This window comes from Tenrec ecaudatus, chromosome 12, assembly GCF_050624435.1.
Source record: "Tenrec ecaudatus isolate mTenEca1 chromosome 12, mTenEca1.hap1, whole genome shotgun sequence".
NCBI classification, from domain to species: domain Eukaryota; kingdom Metazoa; phylum Chordata; class Mammalia; order Afrosoricida; family Tenrecidae; genus Tenrec; species Tenrec ecaudatus.
In genome coordinates, this window is record NC_134541.1 from 107,910,975 (window position 1) to 107,934,084 (window position 23,110).

Sequence of the window (23,110 nt, forward strand, 5' to 3'; positions counted from 1 at the left end):
ATCTTACACCATGGTCAGAGCGCTCTCTGAAAATAGCCAGATAGTAAATATTTTTGGCTTTGGGGATCACACTGTCTCTGCAGCCATAGACAATAGAGACCGAAGAATGTGGCTGTGATTTTTTTTTAAAAGTCAACCTGAGGGTCATCCTTTGGCGAGTCTTGTACAAGCGTCATGAATAATATTCATCTAACTGCCTTGTGTGCTGTTTTCACATGATTATGTTTGGGACCCTCTGCTTTTTCAGAATGCTTTTGTAATGTTTTTGGTATGCTGTTGACAGGAGTTACAAGAGCGTGGAAATAATGCACTACTTTTTTTTTCTTCATTCCAAAGTGAGTCTGTTGAAAGAAGCTAGCTAGTTTGGGGGTTGGCTATCACAAAGGAGATAGAAAGGGGGGCTTCCAAACATTCTTGGGAAAATTCCATTGTCGTTTGATTTCATTTTTCTGCGAAAATTTTTACGCCCCCTCTTAGAAGCGTGACATGTTGGTTTATGCCCCAGTAGGGTCTTCAGGTCTTTCTCCCACATCCTTTATTCTATCTCTGAATGTGTGTGTGTGTGTGTGTGTGTGTGTGTTTTAAGCAGCTGTGCCCCTCTGTGGCCTTTAGGATGCTGTAAGCCAGATTCCTCCTTCACACTGAACTGAAACCAACCCAGCCTTTATAGGATCTGGGGGAATCTGTGGGATCCAGCCCACATCCGGATGGGTCCTAAGGGACAGTTGTATAATTGAAGGGAAGAGATTAAGAGGCAGACAAAAGTTTTGGGGTGCTCACCCTCCATGGTCTCTGGAACCAGGTCCAGGGGAGAGAGAAAATGTATTCTTACATGCAAGCCCCCGTACAGGTAACCACATACGTAGCACAGAGGCCTGTACCCTAACCCTAGAGGTCCCTGAGTACATTGGAGGAATGTCCTAACACCAGTGTTGGGGCAGATAAGGGGGAGTGACTGTCCCTTCATCAGAGTGAGCAATAGCTACGTGTCTGCGCCGATAGACAAAGCTGCTGGCCAGATAGCAATCAGCCATGTGCTTGTAAGCGGTGACTTTAAGGCAGCACTGTGATAGGAGGATATAGTGGGGATTATTCTTGATTATGAGAATGTGATTGGGACTCATCTCTAACTCACAAGTGTGAAGGCCTCGCTCCACCCAGAACGGCCTCCCAGACTGCTTAACTATGAGAATAAAGCACTTGTCTGCCTACCCTCTCTTCCTGTTCTCAGTTTCCCACAGGAACCCACAGTTCTACATTTTTCTTCCCTTCACTCCCAGAGCTTAACGTTATATTACTTCTAGTGTGGTCAGCAGTTCCTCCCAGGTGACTGGATCAAGGTGTGCACAGGGACGGCTGTAAGGCTCCCCCGATGCTGAAACAGGAGTCCTTCCGTCCCTCATGTTGGGAGACTGCATGGAAAGACGCACGCACAGTGGTCCAGAAAACTGCACCCACACGAACCCTGCCAAAAAGGGACCCTCCACGGGCTCCGTGAGAGGCCATAAGACTTGAAGGCCACCTACAGACCCCAAGTTAAAGGAGCACTCCTGATCTAGGATGAGAAAAGTGTTTGTTGTTAATATTTCTTTAATAATAACTTGAGTTATAACTCACGTTCCACAGTTCACCACTTTACACTGATTTAGTGGCTTTTAGCAAATGCATATGGTTGTGCAACTAGCACCTCTGTCGAATTGTAGAATCTTTTCCTCACCCCCAAAAGTAACCCCATAACCACGAGCAGGCACTCCCTAGCCTCCCTTTCTGCCACATGCGTCCTTCCGTCAGTTCTTCCTGATTCAGCCATGGCTGAGGCAGCGACGCTGGAGCAGCTCTGAATTTGCAGAATGTGGGTGAAGCAGAGCAGCCACGGGAACAGGGCAGGATAACGGATCTTCTCCCTGCTAGAAACTCTCCCTCTCCCTCTTAGCATAGGCGTTGCAAGGCAGCCACACCTCCTGAGCGGCAGAGTCGGGAACAGCGGTGCCCATTCAAGAGGGTGGCCACCGCACCACTGTGGATGTGCAGTGCCCTCCACGGTCCTGGCAATAATTCAGTCTCCTCCACCGGGCTCCCATGCCAGGTCTTTGACCCATAATGTTCCTCGTTCCAGTTACTGCTCCCGTACGCCCACCGCTTACATTTCTGATTATATTTACCTTCCGATGCCGTTGCATGACGGAACTGGTTCAAAGCCCTGGTCTCCACAAGGGGTCTTCCAGAAGTTCACTGAAAAATAGAATCGATGGAATTTTGCCGCAAACTTTGGGGAGACTTTTTTAGAAGCTTGGCAATGAGGTTTGCCAATAACCAGTCAGTCCTATTCCGACTTGACGATCGTACCTACGTTAGTTAGTGAAGCACCTCTTCGAAGTCTGGGTCTCACTGTTCCAGGGGAGCAGAAACAATGGCGTGTTTTCTCCTCTAGAAGGTGCTCCTAGGGGTGACGCCCAGACCCCTGCTTCCGGGCTGGCGACAGCCCCTGCAGTCAGCCCCTCCAGGCCACGGACAGCAGAACTGGTCCTCCAGCGAATGCAGCAGTTCAAGCGAGCACACCCCACCCGTCTGAAACACGCTTCGGAGGCGTGCTTGCTGGAGGCTGCGATGGCAGACAGCTCGCCCACGGACCCTCCAGAGGAGAGGATGGTGGAGAATGGAGCGCTTCCCTTTCTACACAGAGGTGAGCTAGCGGTCTAGAAAAGGGCCGGCAGGGAGGACCCACTGTCACATGAATTTTGCTCTAGGAAGGCTCCCTGCCAGGTGGCTTATACCTCTGTCAGCTCCCTGTGTCTGGAGAATGAAGCGTTCCCTGAATCTCCTGCGCCTTCACTCTGTGACAAAGCCCGGGCAGACCTCCCGGATAATACCACAGTGTGGTTGCGGATCAGCCTAAGAAAGCACACTGCAATCAAGTGGGTCACATGATGTTTGTGGTTTCCCAGCACAGTGATAGGACAGGTTTACACGAGACTGCCATTGACGAAAAAGTCTGAAGACAGACAGTCTGCAGCCCACCAGGAGACACATGTCTGGTCCAGGCCTCTATGGGTCAGGGAAGTCTTAGTGAGGTAGAATATCCATTTGAGATGAAAAGGGTGGTTCAGCAGTTCAGAAGGCTGGAGCCAGGGGGAAAGGCGGAGGAGTGGAAACGGGAAACACAGGAAGGAAGCAGTCGACTGAGGGAGGTGCATTTGGGGTACGGCCATCGATGGCATGAAACAATGTATGAATGATTGAATGGGAACCTGATCTGCCCATAAACCTTTACCTGACGCTCACTGAGAAGTGAGAACAAGAAAAAGAGGAAAAAAATCAGACTCTGGCTCTGACTGGACCTGCTGAGTCCAAAGTGGCATTTCCTAGGCTCCCCAGATGCCCAGCACTCATTTGGGTTCGTGAGTCCCATGCTGGGTGCTTCTGCAAATGCTGGTTCTCACTGGGCAGTGCCATGGGCCAGGCGAGCCCGTGCCCCAGGCCTGCGGGGCAGAGGTGGGTATTGGGTTCCACATGCTAACTGTGTTCTGGCAACTTGTCCTCACGGATATGCGCTGCCTCTCCCCAGGCTGTGGGTCAGGGTCCCCTGCCACCGAGAGCGACGCCGAGGTGGCCCTGGCCCTGCAGCAGGCATTGGGCCAGGAAGGAGCACCTGCCCGTGAAGAGGGCCTGGAGCAAGAGGGGTGGTTCTTCTGCCAGATCTGCCAGAAGGACCTGTCTGCCATGACCGTGACTCGGAGGGAGCAGCACGTGAACAGGTAGGAAGAGCCTGCCTGCCGCCAGCCCACTGGGAATTGCGGCCGAGGGACGAAGCCTGGACTGCTCCCCACCCCCTCCCCCAGTACCGGCCTGCACGTGCTTGCTTTCCAACAGCCTCATTGAGGCCGGACTCACATATCAGACGGTCATTCCTTCCAAGGCGCTCGTGCCCTTGGTTGTTGGGTTTGTTCAGTCCATTTTAGCACCTGTCCGCCTCCCCCCCCCCCAGGAGACTCACATTAAGCCATCACTCCCATTCTGATGCTGTCCACTGGCCTGTTCTAGGCCTTCTGGGTAAATGGAACCTTCCAGCAGGTGGCTTTTGGCATCTGGCTTCTCCCACTCCCTCAGCCTCGCTTCTTCGAGGCCCGTCCACGTCAGAGTGTGTCAGAGCCTCCGTCCTTAGGACCGAGTGTCGACCGTGGTTTGAGGAGGCCACATTTTGTTCATCCACTCCTCGGGGGTGGGGTTTTTGGTTTGTGGTATTGGCTGGAAAATACAGAAGTTTAACGTCTCACCGCTCTGGCTGTAAACCCAAGTCCGTGTCTACAAGTGCTGCTTCCCTCGTCGGCCGTGAGTTGAGGGTCCCCAGCCCCATTCCACATGTCATTCCTTTTGAAGCGAGTGGTGTGGACGTCTGCATGTGCATTTCGGTGTGGACACATGCTCTCATTTCTCTGGGGTACATTCCTCCGAGTGGACATGGACAGCCATCTCGAACGCGTAGTTAAATCTGCCTGTGCCGTCTGTCGCCACCGTTGCTAACAGACACCCCAGCCGAGTGTCTGGAGGCTGGCTCATACACACAGCGGCCCTGCCAGGAGGCATCCTCACTGGGGGATGTGGAGCTGTGCTGACTCTGGCTCCGGTGGGCACTGCTCAGGAGGCCGGCTGTCTTCTCTGCCATCTCCCTCCAGGTGCTTGGATGAGACAGAGAAGGCATCAAGACCCTGCGCCCCTCAGATCCCGGGGTGCCCCATTTGTGGCAAGCTGTTCCTCAGCTTGCAGAGCAGAAGCAGCCACCTGAAGCAATGTGCCAACCGGATGGAGGTCTGCCCCCAGCTCCTGCTGCAGGCGGTGCGGGTGCAGACCGCCCAGCACCAGGGGAACTGCAGTCCCGCTGCCACACCCAGGTGAGCCCAGGGATGCACAGGCAGTGTTAGTCTGGGTAGACTAGAGAAACAAGTCCATGGACACACATATGTATATGAGGAAGAGGGCTTAAAAATTTTTTTTAATCATTTTATTGGGGGCTCATACAACTCTTATTGCAATCCATATATACATCCATTGCATCAAGCACATTTGTACCTCTGTTGCCCCCGTCATTCTCAAAATATTTGCTTTCCACTTGGGCCCTTGGAATCACCTCCTCATTTTTTTCTCTTCCCTCCCCACTCTCCCCTCCCTCATGAACCCTTGATAATTTATAAATTATTATTTTATCATATCTTACACTGCCCGATGTCTCCCTTCACCTATTTTACTGTTGTCCATCCCCCAGGGAGGAGGTTATATGTAGATCCTTGTAATCAGTTCCCCCTTTCTAAGGAAGAGGTTTATATACAAAAGCAATTGTACATTAAGAAACCATCCCAGTCCAGTCCAAGGCCGTAAGTCTGATGTTAGCCCATATGTCTGATACCAGTCTATAAAGTCCTCTTCAGACTCACGAAGCACATGTAATGACGCCAAATGCAGGGCAAACACAAGCCAGTGGGTAGAAAGGCTTTGGGTCCAGTGTTGTTGTAAGCATCTCAGTGCTGGTGGGGATCTCTCTGTGGCTTCTCTGGCTTCAGAGGTCTGGTTGCACCCATGTGGCTTGTCTTCCGCAATGTCTCCCAGGGAGTGAAGCAGTGAGCTAGAGTCTCTCATGCCTCTAAGGAGGAGATACCGGATTTCCCAGAATTCTCCAGAGAAGGCCATGCCCAGACAGAGGCCTCACTGGCTATGATCTGATTGACCGGCTAGACTCCACCCCAACATTCATAATCCTTAAATTGACAAATGATTATATAACTACCACACAGACCCCTGAACAGCAGGCTGTAGACCCTGCGGGACTTTTTCTTCATGTGGTTTGAGTGAAAGTTTCCAGAACAAATCCGCTTCCCATTTAACACGTTTTGTTTGGTTCCCAGTGACACGTCTTGTCTGGTGACCGTGAGCGGCTATCACCTCAGTGGAGCGGCGCTCCTCCCACTTCCTCCCTGGATTCCCCGTTTCCATTTCTCCTCCCCTCCTTGTTTGGGGGCAAGCACTGCCCTTTTGGTCCTGTGTGGTAGATCGTGCAGAGCAACACATTCCCCGCGGGGTTTTCTGTTCACTTCACAGGGCTATCTGTTGTCGGGCTGTCGGGTGATGGGCTGGGTGGGCTTCAGGTCCTGGGTGAAGGGTGTCTAAGGAGCCTCAGTCTCTTGGGTTCCGCCAAGAACAGTAAGTCTGGCCTGCATTATGATTTTGAATCGCTATTATTTCATTTTGTGATTCTTAAGACTTCTTATAATACTGGAGTGGTAAAGAACCCTCTCTGATTTATGGGGAAGGATAAGAGACCTAGACTCCGAAGGAGTTCAGTCTGCGTCTGTGAAGCCTTTGAAGGGGTCAGGCAGCCAGGTCTATGGAAGGGCCAGGAATGTGTCCACAAGGGAGGCTAAGCATTTGGTGACCCCCTTCAGCTCCCCCAGCTTTACATCTCCTGCAGCATGGTTCCCACCCCAGGGTCTTCCAGTTTTCATGCTCTTCATGTACGACTCCGACACCCTGCAGGCGCAGCCGTTAAGCACTGGGTTGCTGACTGAGAAGTTGGCCCTTGAACCCAGCAGTGGCTCTGCGGGCTGCCCCTGGCAAGGTGACCCTATTCAAGTAGCCCGGAGTCGGAATTGACTCAGAGGCACCCAATGAAAACAATATGAAGACTTGCTTGGGAAACTTCAAAGAGTCAGTGAGACAGAACCGTGGGATTCTATTTTTAAGACCATTTGCATGAATCAAGTGCACGTGTGTTACAATAGGCCTGCAGAGAAGCACAGTTGCCAGAGCACAGGGGAGGCCACCCTGAGGGCCTGTGTCCCCTCCTGGCCTGTACACAGGGCCCCACCTGAGCTGAAAGCGGGAGGAGAGCCATCCCGGTCCCTAGCCAACGGACTCATCTGTATTTCAGCACTTGAGTGCAGTGGTTGGCTGTTGAGTTGACTGACCGAAGAGTCACTTAAGTCCACATAAGGAGCACTGGTGGCAGAGTGAGTTAGACAGTAGGTTGCTAACCACAAGGTCAGCAGTTCGAAGCCACTAGCTGCTCCTTGGGAAGATAAGGCTGACTCCTCCTGTAAAGATGTAAAATATCAGGAACCTCAGAGAGCAGTTCCACTCTGCCCAAGGGGGTTGCCAGGAATCAGTATCTACAAGATGCTGTGGGTTTTGGGGGGAGTGGGTGGGTTTAGATTTTCCTGGAGCCCTGGAAGTGCTGTGAAACACGTGGTGGCTAACTGCCCAGCCAGAGGCCCAGGCCCACCAGAAAGAGGAGGCTGCCTGATCCTGAAATATTGAGCCCTGGGAGACCACAGCAGGCAGTTCTGCTCTGCCGTGTGGGATCGCTGTGAGTCTGAACCGACTCACCAGCAGGGGCCTTGTTGGTGTTGCTTCCCTTGGCGTAGAGCTCCATAAGGGGCCTGGTGGCACAGTGGTTGAAGCACTCAGTGCTGATTGACCCCACCAGCCACCCTGCAGGAGAAAGGCGGGGTGAAGTCTGCCTCAGTGAAGAGGACAAGCCCCCAGGGAGGCGACAGTCCAAACTGCAGCTCTGGATGGCGATGCATTTCATTTGTTTGCTGGTTTGAGTTTTCCATCAGAAGTTCCCACTTCTTTGACCTCCTGTCCCCTTCTTTCTGTATGCTTCCACCACCCCCTTATTTATGTTGAATGCTCCCCAATTGTAGCTGAGGCTACTATCCCCCGCCCACACACACACCCAGGATTGCTCCAGGGTCCCCACAGGGTAGTTTCGGCCCCTTTGGGAAGCACTAGTTTAGAGCGTCATAGCGACCCCCTTGAAAGGGTGGAGTAGCCCGACAGCCTTTCCTTGTTCGTGATACTAAAGGGGCGGAGGGCCAGTCTTTCTCCCCGAGCCCCAAGCCGCTTCAGACTACAACCTTCCCAGTGAGCAGGCAGCCGCTGTGCCGCCCGGACCCTTTACCGGAGTATCAGCACCAAGGCTCTGAGGACTCAAGGCCACACCACGCACAGCCCCCGGCCAGCCAGGGTAGGTCCAGCAGGACTGCATCCAAACGGCCAACTCGATTCGTGTCTGGTTTTTAAAATCTCCCACAAGTGAAGCAGAGCATGGACTGGGCTTCTAGAAGAGGGGTGCTGGAGGAGGAGGCTACAACAGGCCACTCACCCCAGGGCCTTGAACCTCCCCAAAGGCCAGACCTGGCACGTCTGGATCCCCCCCCCTGGGGCAGTGGGAATTCCCACTGCAGAATGTACTGCTCAGAGCACGCTGTGTGTTCCCCTGCACCCCTCACCTGCTGTCACCCTCACTGAGGAGCCCGGTGGCGGCCCGCTCTCTTGTCGAGCATGGACAGGCCTCAGCCGGGCGGCCGCCCTCCAGCCCTCACTAATGCTGCCTCCTCCGGCTGCTGCCTCCTCTGCAGCCTCCACTGGGAGACTCTGAAACGGAAAGGAGCCCCCATCAAGAAGGAGTCCCAGAAAAGGAAGAAGGTCAGCCCGCCCGAGGCCCCGTCCGAGGACCTGCTGATGGCCATGGCGCTGTCCCGCTCGGAGGTGGAGCAGTCTCGGCCTGTGCCGACGCTTCGCCTGGAGAACGCGTTTTCTAAGTGGATAAAGCTGGGAGCAGGTAGCAGGGGTGATAGCAGGCGGGGGCGTGGGGGGGCCTGCGTCTGGAAAGAGCAGGTATGGGGGTGGGGCAAGAATGGGAGCTGGTAGGTGTGGTGGGAGTTAAGTTTTGGGGTGTAGGGAGATGGTGGGAGCAGGTGGGCTGGAATCGGCCCAGGAGTGAGGCGGTGTGGGCAGAGCCCCCACTGAAACATGCTGTCCTGGTTCTGTCTAGAGAAGCGAGGCCGCAAGAAGCTCCCCATCTTCCCACCCCCGCTACTGGTCCAGGACTCCCAGGCCACGCGGCGGCAGATGGAGGATCGCGTGGCCACGCTCCTGGCCGAGGAGGACGTGGCCTTACCCAGCACACCACCACTCCCCACCAGCCAGATCTTGGAAAAAGAGGTCGAGTGTGCCAGTTGGCGCCTGTCGCTGCCAGTGGGAAGGCAGAACTTCCTGTGGGAGGGCAGCTCTCTGACCAGAAGCTGGGCTTTGGAGGCCTTCTACACCACCAGCCTGGTCCCGCCCATTGTGCCCTGGCAGCCCACCCAGGTGAGGCTTCCCGCTCAGCACACACCTGCCCACCAGCCCTGGGGAGAGTTGGAAGTGAGGAGGGGTGGGACTCCAGGTACCAGTGGAGTTGTTTCCCACAAGCTGTGTTTCTGGGGAAAGTGGTTAAAGTGCAGGCCAGGCCCCGCCCCCAGACTCCTGCTGTTGTTTCTGCCACCAGCCCAGGCATCTGCCTTCCAAACCCGCCATCCAGGTAGTCCTGGACTGCGTGCCCATCCACCCGAGGGGCCTCCAGACCCCCCGGGGCAGGGCTCAAACAGTTCACAAGTTCAGTCGGTAAGCGGAAGGTGGAAGTTCAAGTCCACCCGATGAAAGTCCTGTGGATGTACTTCAAATGAACCTCAGTGTTGCTCCTGGGTACCTGCCCTCCAGAAGTCAGGAGCATGGCACAGAGCAGACAGGTGCACGCGCACCCAGGGTCACCGTCACAGGGAGACGGAAACAGCGCCATGCACTTCGGTGGGAGAATGGATACCTGAACCGTGGTCCGTACCCTCAGGGGGATCCTGTGCGTGCTAAAGAATGGCGATGCCGTGGACGAGGCGGCTCTGGCAGGACTCGGAAGGACGTGGAGGGCAGGGGACCGACCGACTGGAGTCAGTCCATCACAAAAGGACAGATAACCACGAAACCACTGTTACAGGGCGGGTGGGGATCAAGAAAAAGACTCCGATGGTCACCAGAGGTGGTGGGAGGGGAAGGGGGTCCGGAAGAGGAAGGGGACGATGTTACCCTACAAGAGCCGGGGGTGGGGAGTAGGGGGGATATGAAGGCACCGAGAGGTTTGTTTGATACATGGTTTAAGTTGTTGGATATAGTGCAAACAAATAACAAACAATGGTGTCATAGGCAAACCCCTACCTTAATCCACAATCAAAAGCTAACATTGAAACAGATGTGACCCACCAGGTCACCAGGAGTCGGTGACTTGTTGGGACGGTGGTGCCCAGGGACGCGCTCTAGCTGTCCCACGCTCTTTCCCTACAGCAGACCTTTCTCCCTACCTGGGCGCCACAGGCAGGGTCCTGGCCCTGATAGAAGCTGCCCGTCAGGTGAGGGGACGAAAACGGGGTCACGCTGACAGAGTCCCGGCCTGCTTTCTCACTCATTCCAGGAACTCAAGAGGGAGCCGATGAGCCCGTTGAGACTGCCTGACCAGCCACAGCTGGATGCTCACCCGCCAGCTAGCCTCCACAGCCATCCCAGGTCAGGCCGAAGCCCTGGAGGGCGCCTAGTGGAGGCCAGCCCCGGGAAGGCATCACTCACCTCCAGCCAGAGAGAGCGCCAGGCCCTGCAGGACCTTGTGGACCTGGCCCGAGAGGGCCTTCAGCCCAGCAACAGGGGCCTGGGCGGCTGGGGCGAAGAGGCAGGTGAGACTGAGGGGACTTGAATGACACCCCCACCCCCATTTCCCGCCCTGCAGTTGATGTGACTCCTAGCAGCTCCAGGGAGGGTTTCTGTGGCAGTCAGGCCAGCCTCCTTTCCCAGGAGGGGTGGCTGGTGGGCTTGAACCACCAACCTTCTGTGAGCAGTCCAATGCTTCACCTCCAGGAACCCCAGGGCTGCTCCTCCGTCCTTGCAGGTGGCGGCTTCTCCTTGCTCACAAGTTGGCATGCTGGCGGTGGAAGGCACCGCTTCCTTGCGTTTTGACCAAGGGCGGGGCACCCCTGCCTGGAGCATGGGCCAGAGGGTTCCCCAAAAGGGCCAGAGTGCCGGTCTTCTCACCCGCAGGCTCTCTCTCAGCCACAGATTGGGTGCCCGGCAGCCTACCGCTCTCAGGGTTCGTCCTGACACCCAAAGAGGAACGTCTGGAGAGGGATGATGCCACCTCGGTAAGGACCGGGCTCCCAAGGGTGTGTGTGTGGGGATGAGAGACGTGGCCTGGTTCTGACAGCTCCCCACTGCCCATTTCAGCTCTCCCTCGGCCTGCTGCTTGCTGACCTCAGGGCCATGGTCAATAACCCGCATCTGAGTGACGTCCAGTTCCAGGTGGACAGCGGGGAGGTGCTCTATGCCCACAAATTTGTGCTGTACGCACGCTGCCCACTTCTTATCCAGCACGTACGTGTGGCCTCTTCTGCACACTGCGACTTCCGCCGTCGGCCCTGCTCTCCCCCGCCCACCCCATCAGTCCCGCGGCTCCTTAGATGCTCCCTTCCAGCCTCCTTGTCCGCGCCCCTCGCCGTGCTGTGCTCCTCTTTAACTTTGCCTTGTGCACCGGCGAAGGTCTACAGAGCGGGTGGGTTTTCCATTCCGCACCTCCTGCCCTGGCACGGTGCTCCTTCCCTTCTTGTTGGCTACGGCTGCCTGGGGAGTCCCCGCAGGCGTGCCATGTGAGGCGAGGGAAAGAACCAGGGTCGGGTAAGAACAGATTTTGTGTTCGGTCCCGTGGAAATCCCTTCTTCCCAGAATGCTTCAAGTTTCCCTGTTTGCAGAGGGCTACTGTCTCCTCAGTGAGCTCTTTCTGCTCCGACGTGGTTCTAGCATGACTTGACCTGAGGGCCACACTGAGAAGCTGGCAGGAACCAGCCTTCCAGAGATGTGTCAAGGGGACCTCTTTGCTCTCTTACTCTATTTAACCCTCTCTCTGTCTCACAGAAAACTCTGTGACCTGTCAAGAGATCTGTCAAGTGGGCGCTTCTCTCTCTCTCTCAGAAAGTTCTAGTGCTTTCTAGAGATCTGTCAAGGCAGAGCTCCTCTCCACCGCCACCCCACTCTGTGTCTCAGAAAGTTCTCGCACCTGCCAGCAATCTGTTGCGGGAGCTAACTGGGCTCTTGAGCACCCATTCCTAATTTGCTGTTGGCAGCTGCAGTGTTGTAGCCTAGCCTGCCGGCAAGGCAGCCCTGGCAAATGCTGTTCCTGCGCCCGGCTTGTTGAGAGAACTTGAGAAAGTCAGGAGGTCCTGGGCCTCCCTCCCATCGCCCCCAAGTCATGCCTGTGTGCCCCACAAGCCTTATCTGTTCTGTGTCGCCATAGGTAAACAGTGACGGTTTCTTGGCCGTAGAAGACGGGGACCTGAGAACCCATCGTGTCCTGCTGAGGGACGTCAGTGCCGAGGTGGCCCACCACTTCCTGCGCTACCTCTATGTTGCCGACACCGATGTGCCCTCCCACCTGGCCCCCATGCTGCGCCCCTTGGCCCTCAGGTCAGCTCGCCCTCCTCCTGACAGCCTAGCCCTTGGCACTCACTGACCGGGACTCGGGATGATGAGTTCTTCGGAGGGCAAATAGCTAAGTGCTTGATGCCCAGCTGAAAGGTTGGGGCCTTGGGGACTCACCCACCCACCTCCAGCAGCCCCTCAGTAGACAGACCTGGTAGTCTGCCCTCGGAAACTGAGTGGAGCCCTTCTGCACTGCACATGGTGGGCCACTGTGAGTCGGAATCCCCATCATGCAGGTTGATAGTAGGAGGGGGTACAGCAGGAAGGCTGAGGCTGGGCCATCCAAAGTCAAGGGGCCCAGGTGGCAGAGTCCACTCAGCTGCCCACCAAGAGGTCAGCGGTTGGACTCCACCTGCCACTCCATGGGACAACGATGAGGCAGTGGCTTCAGTAAAGACGGCAGCCGCAGAGACCCAGTGGTGCGGCTCTGCAGGGTCGCTGGGAGTCGGGATGGACTGGATGGCCACAGGCCAGTCCTGAGTTATGACCAGGCATGACGTAGTGGACAGGGTGCCTCTGTTGGCCATCAGGGGCCCTGGCAGGAGTGAAGGGTGGGTCTCAGTGCCACTCGCCCTCACACCACGGACGTCCCCTGTTAGAGCCCACTCACAGTCCTTTCCCATGCGTTGTCCCACGAGGCGGGAGCTCCTGGAAGGCTCAGCTTTCTGACCCTGTCTGGTCTGCACCCCATGTGTGATGAGTGATGGCCCTTAGCAGGGCCCCTGAGCCTTGGGTAAAACCTTTGCTTCACCTGGTGGTTGAGTTGGGTTGGAATCTGAAGGTTCAGCAGTTCAAAACCATAAGCCACTCTGCAGGAGAAAGAGTAACTGGCTCAGAAACCCCCGGGGGGCAGTCCTACCCTGTCCTCTAGGGTCACTGTGAGCCAGCACCCACTCGATGGCACTGCATTTGATTTGTCCTTTTGGGGTTCAGCCTTTGGGGTGTGGAAGCAGTGCTCACACGTCAGCAGGGCAGTACACTGGCCTCTTTCCCACCAACTGCTGGAGGCGGAGTCAGCGCTGCTGTATGTCCAGTGTCTGAACACCCTCGCCGGGCAGCTGCTCCCATCGGCTTCCTTCTCACGGGCTCCTCGCGCACACGGAGGAAATACCGCCATGGTGGCTGCAGCAGACAGACTCGGGCTTTCCCACAGTTCAGGAGGCTCCACTCAAACTCCGTACTCACTGCCATCGGGTCCACGCCAACTCCTGGTGACCTTGTAGGTTCCAGAGACTGTGCCTCATCTTCCTTCCGTAGGAGGCCAGGGGCCCCGGTCAAGGGAACCAGCTTTAGAGGACAGCTCTCTCTCAGCTCTGGGGGAGGGTCTTGCTCGCGTGGCGTGACACCTCTCTCCTCCCCGTGTCTGCTCCCTGCATGGGTAGCTCCTTCCCGTCTCAAAAGAGGCAGCCCAAAGACACGCCCTACCAACAAAGACAGGCTGGCCCCACTGCCCTCATGCTGATTCAGACACACAGCACCCCGTGAAGGCTTCTGGAGCTATGAATCTTGATGGGAGCCAATAGCCTCATCTTCCTCCCGAGGAGCTGCTGGTGGGTTTGAACTGCTGACCTTGGGGTTAGCAGTCCAGTACTCACCCAGCAGCTCCACCTGGGCTTCTTACTGCACCAGTTCTCCTTAACCCAGATAGGGGGGTTAGGATTTATCACACATATTTCAGGGGACACAGTTTATACCATCGTACCCTTACCTCCAGACCCCTCCGAGTTCATCCTGTTGGGCTAGCAGCAGTGAAGTTCATGAGCCCTGCCTGACAGAATCACCAGTCTCTGGTTTCTAGAATTCAGCAGGCCAGGGGTGCTGCTGGCCATGAGGGTGGATGCTCTCTGGTGGGGAGGGAAGGGGCCCCAGCCTGGCCCTCTTTGTGCTCCTGACCAGGTGTCTGTGTTGCAGGTTTGGCCTGAGTGAGCTTGCCCACCTGTGCAAACAAGCACCTGTCACCACAGGCGCAGCAAGTGGCATCGGGGAGAAGGAAGAGGAGACTTGTGAGGGCAGAGCAGACACCTTCCAAGATGTCTTGAGGTCGGTGTGGGTAGAGGAAGAAGAGGAAGCAGAGGCCCTGTTGAAACCCGAGGGCCCAGAAGAAGACAGAGAAAATGTGGATGAAGCCGAGATGGAAGAAATTTATGAATTTGCAGCTACTCAGCGGAAGCTGCTCCGAGAAGAGAGAGCCGCAGAGAGAGATGAGACCACCGACCAACTCGAATGGGAGCGTCTGGCTCCTGAGTGTGCCCGCACCCACTGCTTGGTCGGAGCACGGCTGGAGGAGGATGCAGGCCCCAAGGAATCGCCTAAGCAAGGAAGCGAGGAGCCCTTAGCTAGATGGGAAGGTGTGGGGCTGTCAGCAGCCCCGGGCTCCCGGCTCCAGCAGCCCCACAGTGAAGAGGATTCTGAGACCCCCAAACATGAAGCCGGAAGGGAAACTGCGGAGTACTCCAGCCCCTCTAGCTGTTCCAGTGGGTTGCATGCAGGAAGGAGAGAAGACTCCCGCCTGCAATCAAGTGACGGTTACTATGGTTATGAACAGCCCTTCTCATCCATTCAAGGAGACTCTTCACCTCCCCAGGTAGCAAGTGACTCAGAGGAGCAGAAAGGGACGGTCATTCAGAAAGGGGCAGAGGCGCCCTGCTCCCCCATGCACCAGCAGGAGCCTGCAGTGCCACAGCCCGCCCTGGGTGTGAGTCCCCCCTGGTCCCCCCGCCATGCTCACCGCTCAGGTGATTCCTTCCCGTCAACACCCCGATCTCAGAGTGCAGCTGCCAAGGCGGTCTCCCAGAGGTCCCCCGCCTTACCATCCAAACAGAGGCGGAGCAGTGGCGTCCCCCGGGCACTCACAGATCGAAGCCCCCGTGGAGGCAGAAGAAGCAGCAACACGCGGGCGCGCACAAGTGTAGCGGCCCCGGTGTCCCCAGAAATGTCCACATCCATTGACCTCACGCAGCCCGACTCTGGTGCCCCGCCCTCCGGGGGAAGGGACAGTGATGTCATTCTCTTACTGGATTCAGATGAGGAGCTGGAGCTGACACAGGCTGGAAAGAGACCTGGGACCAGTGATTCTCTGGAGGAAGGGAAAGGGGTGGACGTCAGCCCCAGGTCTTCAGAGCTGTTTTCCGTCATTGACATCGACGCAGACCTGGAGCGTTCTCCAAGCCTACCAGGGAAGGATGGCGAGCTGCGGCGGGGGGCCAGCATGCCCTCACCATCCGGGAGCCGGGGGTCTGTGGGCAGCAGAGGGCGGTGCAGGCTCTTCTGTGACCTGGAGAGCAGTCCCGAGGAGGACAGCACCTCAGACAGGTCATGGCTGGTGCCTGGCACCCCACTGGCCGGCAGGAGCCGCCACTGCTCCCAGGCGCGAGGCCTGCACTCCAGGACTTCAGTGCAGGAGCCCAGGGCTGCAGCTGCAGGCAAGAAGGAAGCCACTGAGCCACGTCCAGTCCTCGTTCCCCAGACTGCTCCGCCGTGGCTCCTTCCTGCCTCCCCAGGGAGCTCTGCTGGTGGGAGGGGCACCGCCAGGAGCCCGGCCAGTCAACAGTCTCAGCCCCACCAGGGTCTCTCCCCCTGCCCACCGAGGAGACGTCGCCGACACTCGATGCCCAAGCCACTTGGGCTGAGGCAGGCCCCTGTGGGTGAGGTGGTGGAAGTCAAGGACAGTGATGATGAGCTGGGGGTGGCCCCCCTGAAGGCAAATAGCAGCCCTCTGCCTGAAGAGGAGCTCCCTGCCCCCAGTGACAGCTGGACTGCCGAGCCCCTCTCCCCGACTCCCATTGACCACCTCAACCTGGGGCGGACAGGCCCCCTGAGCACCAGCAGCCCCAGCCCCAGGCCAAAGGAGGCCCCGGCCAGCGAGACCTGCAGCTTCCCCAGCCCCCTGAGCACCACTCCCATCCGAGGGAGCTGCCCTGACCCAGGGGGAGCCCCTGAACAGTCCCCGGGGGCCAGCTCCCCCGGGGCTAGCAGGCTGAGCTGGCTGAATTCGGAGCTGTGGGACAAGTGGGACGGAGAGACATCACCAAGGGGTCTTCCTCAAGCCCAGAGACGGGGCACCCCCTGCGCTGGGGAACCAGGAGACTCAGAGACACCCAGTGAGTAACAGGTGGGCAGGTGCGCGGTGAGGGGTGGGGGTAAACACAGGCCCTCGGCACAATGAGTGGGCCACCCACTAAGCACACGCCTGCCCCCTGGGCATCTGTGGGCCCCACCTAGAACACCATTCGAACCTCCTCGTAGAGGCCAAGACCCTGGCCAATGGTCAGGGCCTCAGGTGTCCTGTGGGGTCGGGGACATGCACTTCCCCACTGGATCTCCACATGAGCAGGGCCAGCCCTAGGTGTGCACCCAGAAGTGCAAACAGCAGCCAGGAAGTAGACACCACCCCAGTGCCGGTCAGCAGTTGAAGGGATGAGCAGGGCCAAGTGTCGCTCCAAGTGAGGAGAAGCCAAGCACCATGCCCCATGTGGAGGCCCTGGGGGCAGCCAGCTGAGAGAGAGCAGCCTGGCACCAGGGGCCCCTTCTGGATGCCTACCTCAGAGACAGGGAGCCCTTGGTGGATGTCGGGGAGGAGTGGAGCCTGCCCGTGGTGGCTGCTGGGAAGGGAATGTTCTGGAACTAGACCCGGGTGGCACTGCCTAAAGGCCACTGTGAAGGCTTCCTCTTGTGTGGCGTGGGTTTCACCCTCATTTTGTAAAATGTGGTCGGGCGAGGGTGTGGAGCCAGGGCAGGCCCTGCAGTCGCCCTCATTCCTCTGTGAGCAGGTCCAGCTGGGACCCGTCCTTCAGCAGAGCAGACACTCAGGAGCACAGCTCACGGGAAAGGGCGAACCACAGCTCCCTTTAACCTTGGCTTCTGGCATCAAGGGAGAAGGAAAGAAAGACGCCCCCCCCTTCTCCCCCATCTCCTCACCCCCAGTTAGGGCTCCTCACTGCCCTGTTCTCAGGCTGGCCGGGGGAGCGGGGTTGAAGGGAACCTGAGGCCCTGTCTGTGGCTAGAGCCACATGTGTGAGGGGCCTTGAGCTCGCGGGCTCACCCCAGTCTCTCTGGGTAGGTCAGGGCAGAAGGCGCATTTGCATTTCTAACCAGACCCCAGGGGTGCCCTGAAAACTTTAGCTTAGGGCTCCTTCCCCCCATCTGGGGGCTGAGGTGGACTTCAAGGGGCCTGCAAATGGCAGTTCCACCACGAATTCAAGGCATTTTCCAGGAGCCCTGTTGGCTTAGTGGTTACTCATTGGCCTACTGACCACAAGGTCAACAGTTCAAAGCTACCAGCCACTCCATGGGAGAAAGACAGGGCTGCATACTCCCTTGGAGATTGACAGTTTGGGAAACTGAGTCTTCCTTACATGGTTTTGTGATCCTAAAAATAAGTTAAAGACCAATCCCTGAACTTCCCAGTTACCTTTAAAAATAACTGATTTAGTTTTTTTTTTAATCATAGTTTTACTGAGATAGAATTCACACACCATACAACTTACCCCTTGAATATTCAGTGTTGTGCAACTCTTACCACTAATTCTAGAGCATTTTTATCATTCCCCAAAAGGAGCTTGTACCCCTTAAACAATCACTCCTCCCCGCTCCACCCCATCTCCATCCCACAATGACTATGGTAAGTTTGTGCAAAGAACATGTGCACCATGAGTTTTTGTTTTGTGGGTCTGTGTTCTGGGTTGTTGGGTTTTGTTTTCTGCCGACTGCATATTCCCCTCACACGTGAGCTTCCTGTGAGCGCGGTAGGCATAAGCATGTTGTTCACTTGGGCACGTCACGCAGGAAGTACGGTCATCAGTCCTGTGTCCCTGTGTCCACGGATTGGCGGGTTCATGTTCACGTTCACTTGGCAGACCATTGCCTCCCCCCTTTGAGCAGCTGTGAGAACTTCATTCCTTTCTGGGGCCTCCGGGAGGCATCGGCTGGGGAAAGTGGAGAGGTGGCGACAAGGAAGACCCGTGATGACACAGGCGGACACGGGGGCTGATGGGCTCTCACACACGGAGCCGTTGTGAGGATGGCGTGGGACACGGTCGCTGTGAGTCACAGCTGACTTGCTGGCACCTGACACCACCACCACCTTGTTTCTTTAAAGGGCCCCCGTGGCGGCGTGCTTTAAGATTGGGCTGCTAACTGCAAGTAAAGACATCCCCAGCAAGTCCTGCCCTGTGCTAGAGGGTCGCTGAGAGTCAGAATCCACTTGAGGTCACGGGTGTGTTTGGTCAGTGACGGCAAGGAGGATGGAGCCATGAGCTGTGAAAACTGAAAGAGACATTTTAAAAATAAGAACAACACTAAATAGTCCAACTAAAAACAACAGCTCCTTTGGGTGGACGGAACCGGTTTTGCCTCTCCGTTGGTGCACTGAGGCATGCTTGGCTGGGTCTACTTTCTGGTTGTTCTGAACAGGGCTGCTGTGCTCACTGCCACGTTACAGTGCCCTAATGGCCGCCTTTGCGCTGCGAGCCGCGTCCTGCGCCCGCAGAGTGCCAGCCTCAGGAGCCCAGGGGGCAGTGCTCTCCTGCCTTGTGGGGGCCGACTCGGAGTGGGGACTGGCTTGCTGGAAATAAGCCGAGTGGGTGTGAGAGAAGGCCAGGGGGCGCAGTGGTTAAAACGCTCAGCCGAGCACCGAGAAATCGGTAGCTCACGCCCGCCAGTAGCTGCTCAGGCCTGACAACCCGCCTCTGGGGCGAGGAGAGCCATCTGAACCAGCATGGCGACTCTGAACCAGCACGGCGACACGGCAACAACAGGTTTCGTGTGTGGCCGCATCCACTGCTCGAGTGGACCCACCGCCGGTGCCGCCATGGAGGGTTTCTGCGGCTGTCAGTCCTTACAGGGAGCGCATGGTGGGCTTGAGGTCAAGCAGACCCGAGCTTGCCTGCCGGCACCACCAAAGCAGCATCTCCTTTGCTTGGTTTTTTCCCAAGTGGCTACCGACGTGGCTTTTTTTTCCCTGTGCCTATTGGCTGTTTGCCTGTCATCTCTGGAACATTCTATTCTCCATTTTTCAGTTGAGTTATTGGTTTTGACTTATTAATGAATTGTTAAAAAAAAAAAAAGCTGACTTCTCTGGCACCATGGGAGATATCCGTGCTGTCACCGCATGAGACCAGTGCTAAGCTTGCCAGAGCTCTGGTCAAGTGCACTAGGAGGGCCATGGGCACTGCATCCGTGGGCACGGTCCTCGTGGCGTGCCCAAACACATACTGTGAGAGGGCAGGGACTCGCCGCCTCTGTAGACCACGCTGGCAGTTGCTGGTCTTCCAGGCAGGCCCCGCACGCTGAGCCATGTGTTTCTTCCGTTCTACACAGAAGGTGCCCGTCGGAAGAAGAACTTGCCTCCCAAAGTACCCATCACACCAATGCCACGGTATTCCATTTTGGAGACCCCAGTGCTGAAGAAAGAGCTGGACAGGTCAGTGTGCTTGGCTCCCACGGGGCTCTTTCCCCTCGTGCCAGGCCTCACGGCGGCGGAACCGTCCCACCAGGTCGGTCTCTCGGGAGCAGGCCCAGCCTGCTTTCCCAGCTGGATGTGACTGACTACTCAGCCCACTCCGGTGGTGGGGCCCACTAGGGAGGAGGCAGAGTCCTGGGTGCCCGGGATCCCGTGCCCACTCCACATGTTGTTCCCCAAAGGATGTAGGCCTGAGAAACTAAGAGAAGAGAGCCCTTGGTTACCTCCCAGGCGACTGGTCTCCTGTCCATGATTACAGATTATGATTACCAACATAAGTCAGGAGACCTGACTCTCAAAACCGACCGCCGTCACATCCCAGTGAATGCTGCCCTTCCGCCTAGACCAGGGGAACCTGGCCCCCTGCCACTGCTCAGAGCGAAGTGAGAATGCCCCTCTGCCTTACTCTTCAGTCACCGCCTTAGGCAGCTAGGAGGGGCCCGGGCCTGTGCATGCTCACTGAAGCCAGACTCCAGCACCAAGCCATTTGTTGGAGGAGCTGGTCACCCGTTGCTCTTTGCCACAGCGTGGGAAGTGCTTGGAGTATGCAGAGCAGCAGGTGGCTGCATGCCAGCCGAGAGAGGGCATGTGGTTCAGTGCAGGCGAGGAGTGAACAGCGGGGGGCTAAGGGCTGCGGTGGAAGGTGAGCGTGGCTGAGCCCCAGTGTAGAGCATGGCTGTGGCTGAGCAGGTTAGAATGAGTGTAGATGAATCTCAGTGTAGAGTCCAAACTGGTTGTGTACTTACTGGTAATGAGTGTGAGCGTGGCTGAGTGCCTTCTGGCATGGTGTGTGAGCGTGGGTGAGTGCCCGTGTAGAGAGTGTGTGGCTTCAGTGGGTGAGTGTCCCCTGCTTCCTGATTTAGGTTTGGAGTCCGCCCTCTGCCCAAACGCCAGATGGTTCTGAAGCTGAAGGAGATATTCCAGTACACTCACCAGACCCTTGAGTCTGACTCGGACGACGAGATTCCATCCTCACAGGTGCCCCTGACGCAGACCACTGCCGAGACCTCTAAGACCTCAAGGTCAGGAGGCCACCCACCACCAAAAGTGACCACTGGCTACATCACCCAAAGGGCCAAGGGACCCACTGAGGTCACGAGCCCTCGGCGCAGAAGGAAGCAGCCTGTGGAAGCCCCCCCAGCCCTGCCCAGGCCACCAGCTGAGGAGGATGCCCTGGGTCCAAATGACGATGGCCAGCTCCCTGCCTCCCAGGAATCTGCAACCACTTCGGTGGTCAGCAGTGATGGGTCCTGGGGCTCACAGAGGTCAGTGGCTGGGCACGCAGGTCCTCTGAGCCGGGGAGGGGGGTGGTGGTGCTGAGACTGAGGTAGCGAGCTATATGACTGCCCCTGAGTTTGAAGCCATAGGAGATGTAGGCAGGCAGGCCACCTCCCCTCCCACCCACTGCTTGTCTTTGGGCCCCTCAGTCTGTAAGACCCTCCCAGGTCCTTGAGGGGGCTGCCCAAAGTGTCTTCACGATGACATCCAGTTGCTGGTGGAGACCATTGAGGGTGTGACTGGGCCGTGAGCTAGACTGCCTGGGAGAACAGGCGACTCCCTGGGCACTGTCCCTGCCCCACACTAGACATGGGGACACATGGCTGCCTTCCAGAATCTCATGGTCGCGTACCTTCAGGCATGGTGGGTGAGCGGGTTGAGTGGGCCTGGCGGGCTCAGGTTTTTCACTAATTGCGGTTGACTGGGTGTTTTTCCAGCTCCGCCTGCGGTGAGTTTGGAGCAGCCCTTGAGTCCGGAGGGGCCGACGAGGGTGAGGAGGGTGTCCTGGCCTCGCAGGTGGCCTTGCGGGCGGCTGACACGCAGGAGGCCGTGTGGCGCTACATCCGCTCCCAGCCGGCCCTGTACCGGAGGGTGCTGCTGTACCAGCCCTTGGAGCTGGCCGAGCTGCAGGCGGAGCTGAGGCAGAGCGGCATCCGTGTGGCCACCAGCAAGCTGCTGGACTTCCTGGACTCCCAGTGTGTCACCTTCACCACGGCCGCCGCCAGGAAGGAGCGACTGGAACAGAAGAGGCGGCGGCCAGTGAGCAAGAAGAAGCACGGGCAGGACTGAGGGGTGCACTCCGCTCTGACCCCCAGGGCCCAGGCCAGACCTTCCCTGAGCCCCACTCCCCAAGGTGGCAGCGCCCACCGGCCCGGGCCTTTAACCAGCACCACCATGTGTGCCGCCGGCTGCACGTGTCCTTGCACCACCATCCCACTGCCCGGCAGCCGAACGCCCACCCACCCCACAACCATCGTCGTCACCCGCCGGCCTCAGGCTGGACCCCAAGAGGGCACTGCCCTCAGGACCGGCTCTGCCTTCCTCAGTGCCCGCAGGAGGCAGCTGGCTTCACTCCGTCCGTATGTCATCGCTGCCTGTGTCTGCGCCGTGTTTTGTATGAAGTGCAATAAAAAGGCTTTGTCAGAATCCCTCAGAGGTGCCTGGCTCCGGGACGGTCAGAGGGGACACGGGCCCTGCATCTGTCTGCAGAAGTTGGTTGGTGGGGGGCTGTTCCTGCAGGCTCCTATGTCCACACGGCTGTCTTCCAGAGACAGATCTGCCCCTGGCCCTTTCATTGTGCCTCTGAAGTCATCATCCAAAGGCATCAGATGGGGTCTAGCTGGGTCGGGGGTGGAGATGGAGTTTCCTTAACCTGCCTCGCTACAGAGACCTCATTTTGTGGGGGCTGGGGGGAGAGTGGCACTTCAAAAAGTTCCTGGACGAATTTCATTAGCTTTCTATTTTACTTTTCCACCAACTTTTCAAAGCCCCTCCCAGTCACCGCCGGGGCGCTGGTGGGAGGGAAGGTGGCCCTCGGGAGGAAGCCTGGCTTCTCGAATTCAGGGTGAGCTGTTTGGGGAGGTAGGGGACCCCAGACTCACTTTGACCCTTGAAGGAGTGCATTTGGGGAGCACACCATCCTTGGCAGTGGTTCTCCACCTTCCCAATGCCACGACCCTTTCATACAGTTCCTCATGTGGTGGGGACCCCCAACCATGAAATTATTTTCATTGCTACTGTTATGAATCGGGGACCCCTGTGAAAGGGTCATTTAACCCCCCAAAGGGGTCATGACCCACAGGTTGAGAACCATTGCTTTAAGGTATGGGGACTCAGTATGGCAGTGCCCGGGCTCAGGGAGAATTGGCATGGTGAGAGAGCTGAAAATGGGACACCAAATCAGGCCTTGAAGGGTGGCAGCAGTGGGTAGCTAGTGACCCCCTGAACCTCAGCAAAGAGCTGCCCCTTTTCTTGAACCCCTCCACCGTGTCCCATGCCCCTGGTACACGCCAGGGCTAGAACACAGTTCCTGGAGAGAGTGAGCTGGCC

General features: G+C 57.2%; 1 protein-coding gene across 4 annotated transcripts in view; it reads left to right on the forward strand.

Moving 5' to 3' along the window:
• Nucleotides 1–22,201, forward strand: part of SLX4 (SLX4 structure-specific endonuclease subunit) — a 25,748-nt gene extending 3,547 nt beyond the window's left edge. The window contains exons 3-15 of one of the 4 annotated variants that reach the window (XM_075564362.1): nucleotides 2,432–2,683; nucleotides 3,566–3,755; nucleotides 4,674–4,889; nucleotides 8,412–8,614; nucleotides 8,828–9,144; nucleotides 10,277–10,532; nucleotides 10,906–10,994; nucleotides 11,077–11,223; nucleotides 12,140–12,309; nucleotides 14,236–16,424; nucleotides 19,642–19,744; nucleotides 20,647–21,048; nucleotides 21,499–22,201. In XM_075564362.1, the coding sequence (XP_075420477.1) occupies nucleotides 2,432–2,683; nucleotides 3,566–3,755; nucleotides 4,674–4,889; nucleotides 8,412–8,614; nucleotides 8,828–9,144; nucleotides 10,277–10,532; nucleotides 10,906–10,994; nucleotides 11,077–11,223; nucleotides 12,140–12,309; nucleotides 14,236–16,424; nucleotides 19,642–19,744; nucleotides 20,647–21,048; nucleotides 21,499–21,850 (4,886 nt within the window). In that variant the 3' untranslated portion in view covers nucleotides 21,851–22,201. Of the gene's footprint in view, nucleotides 1–2,431; nucleotides 2,684–3,565; nucleotides 3,756–4,673; nucleotides 4,890–8,411; nucleotides 8,615–8,827; nucleotides 9,145–10,276; nucleotides 10,533–10,893; nucleotides 10,995–11,076; nucleotides 11,224–12,139; nucleotides 12,310–14,235; nucleotides 16,425–19,641; nucleotides 19,745–20,646; nucleotides 21,049–21,498 lie in introns of all 4 variants that reach the window. The other 3 variants (XM_075564361.1, XM_075564363.1, XM_075564364.1) reach the window with 3 other exon arrangements.
• The last annotated feature ends 909 nt before the right edge of the window (nucleotides 22,202–23,110 follow it).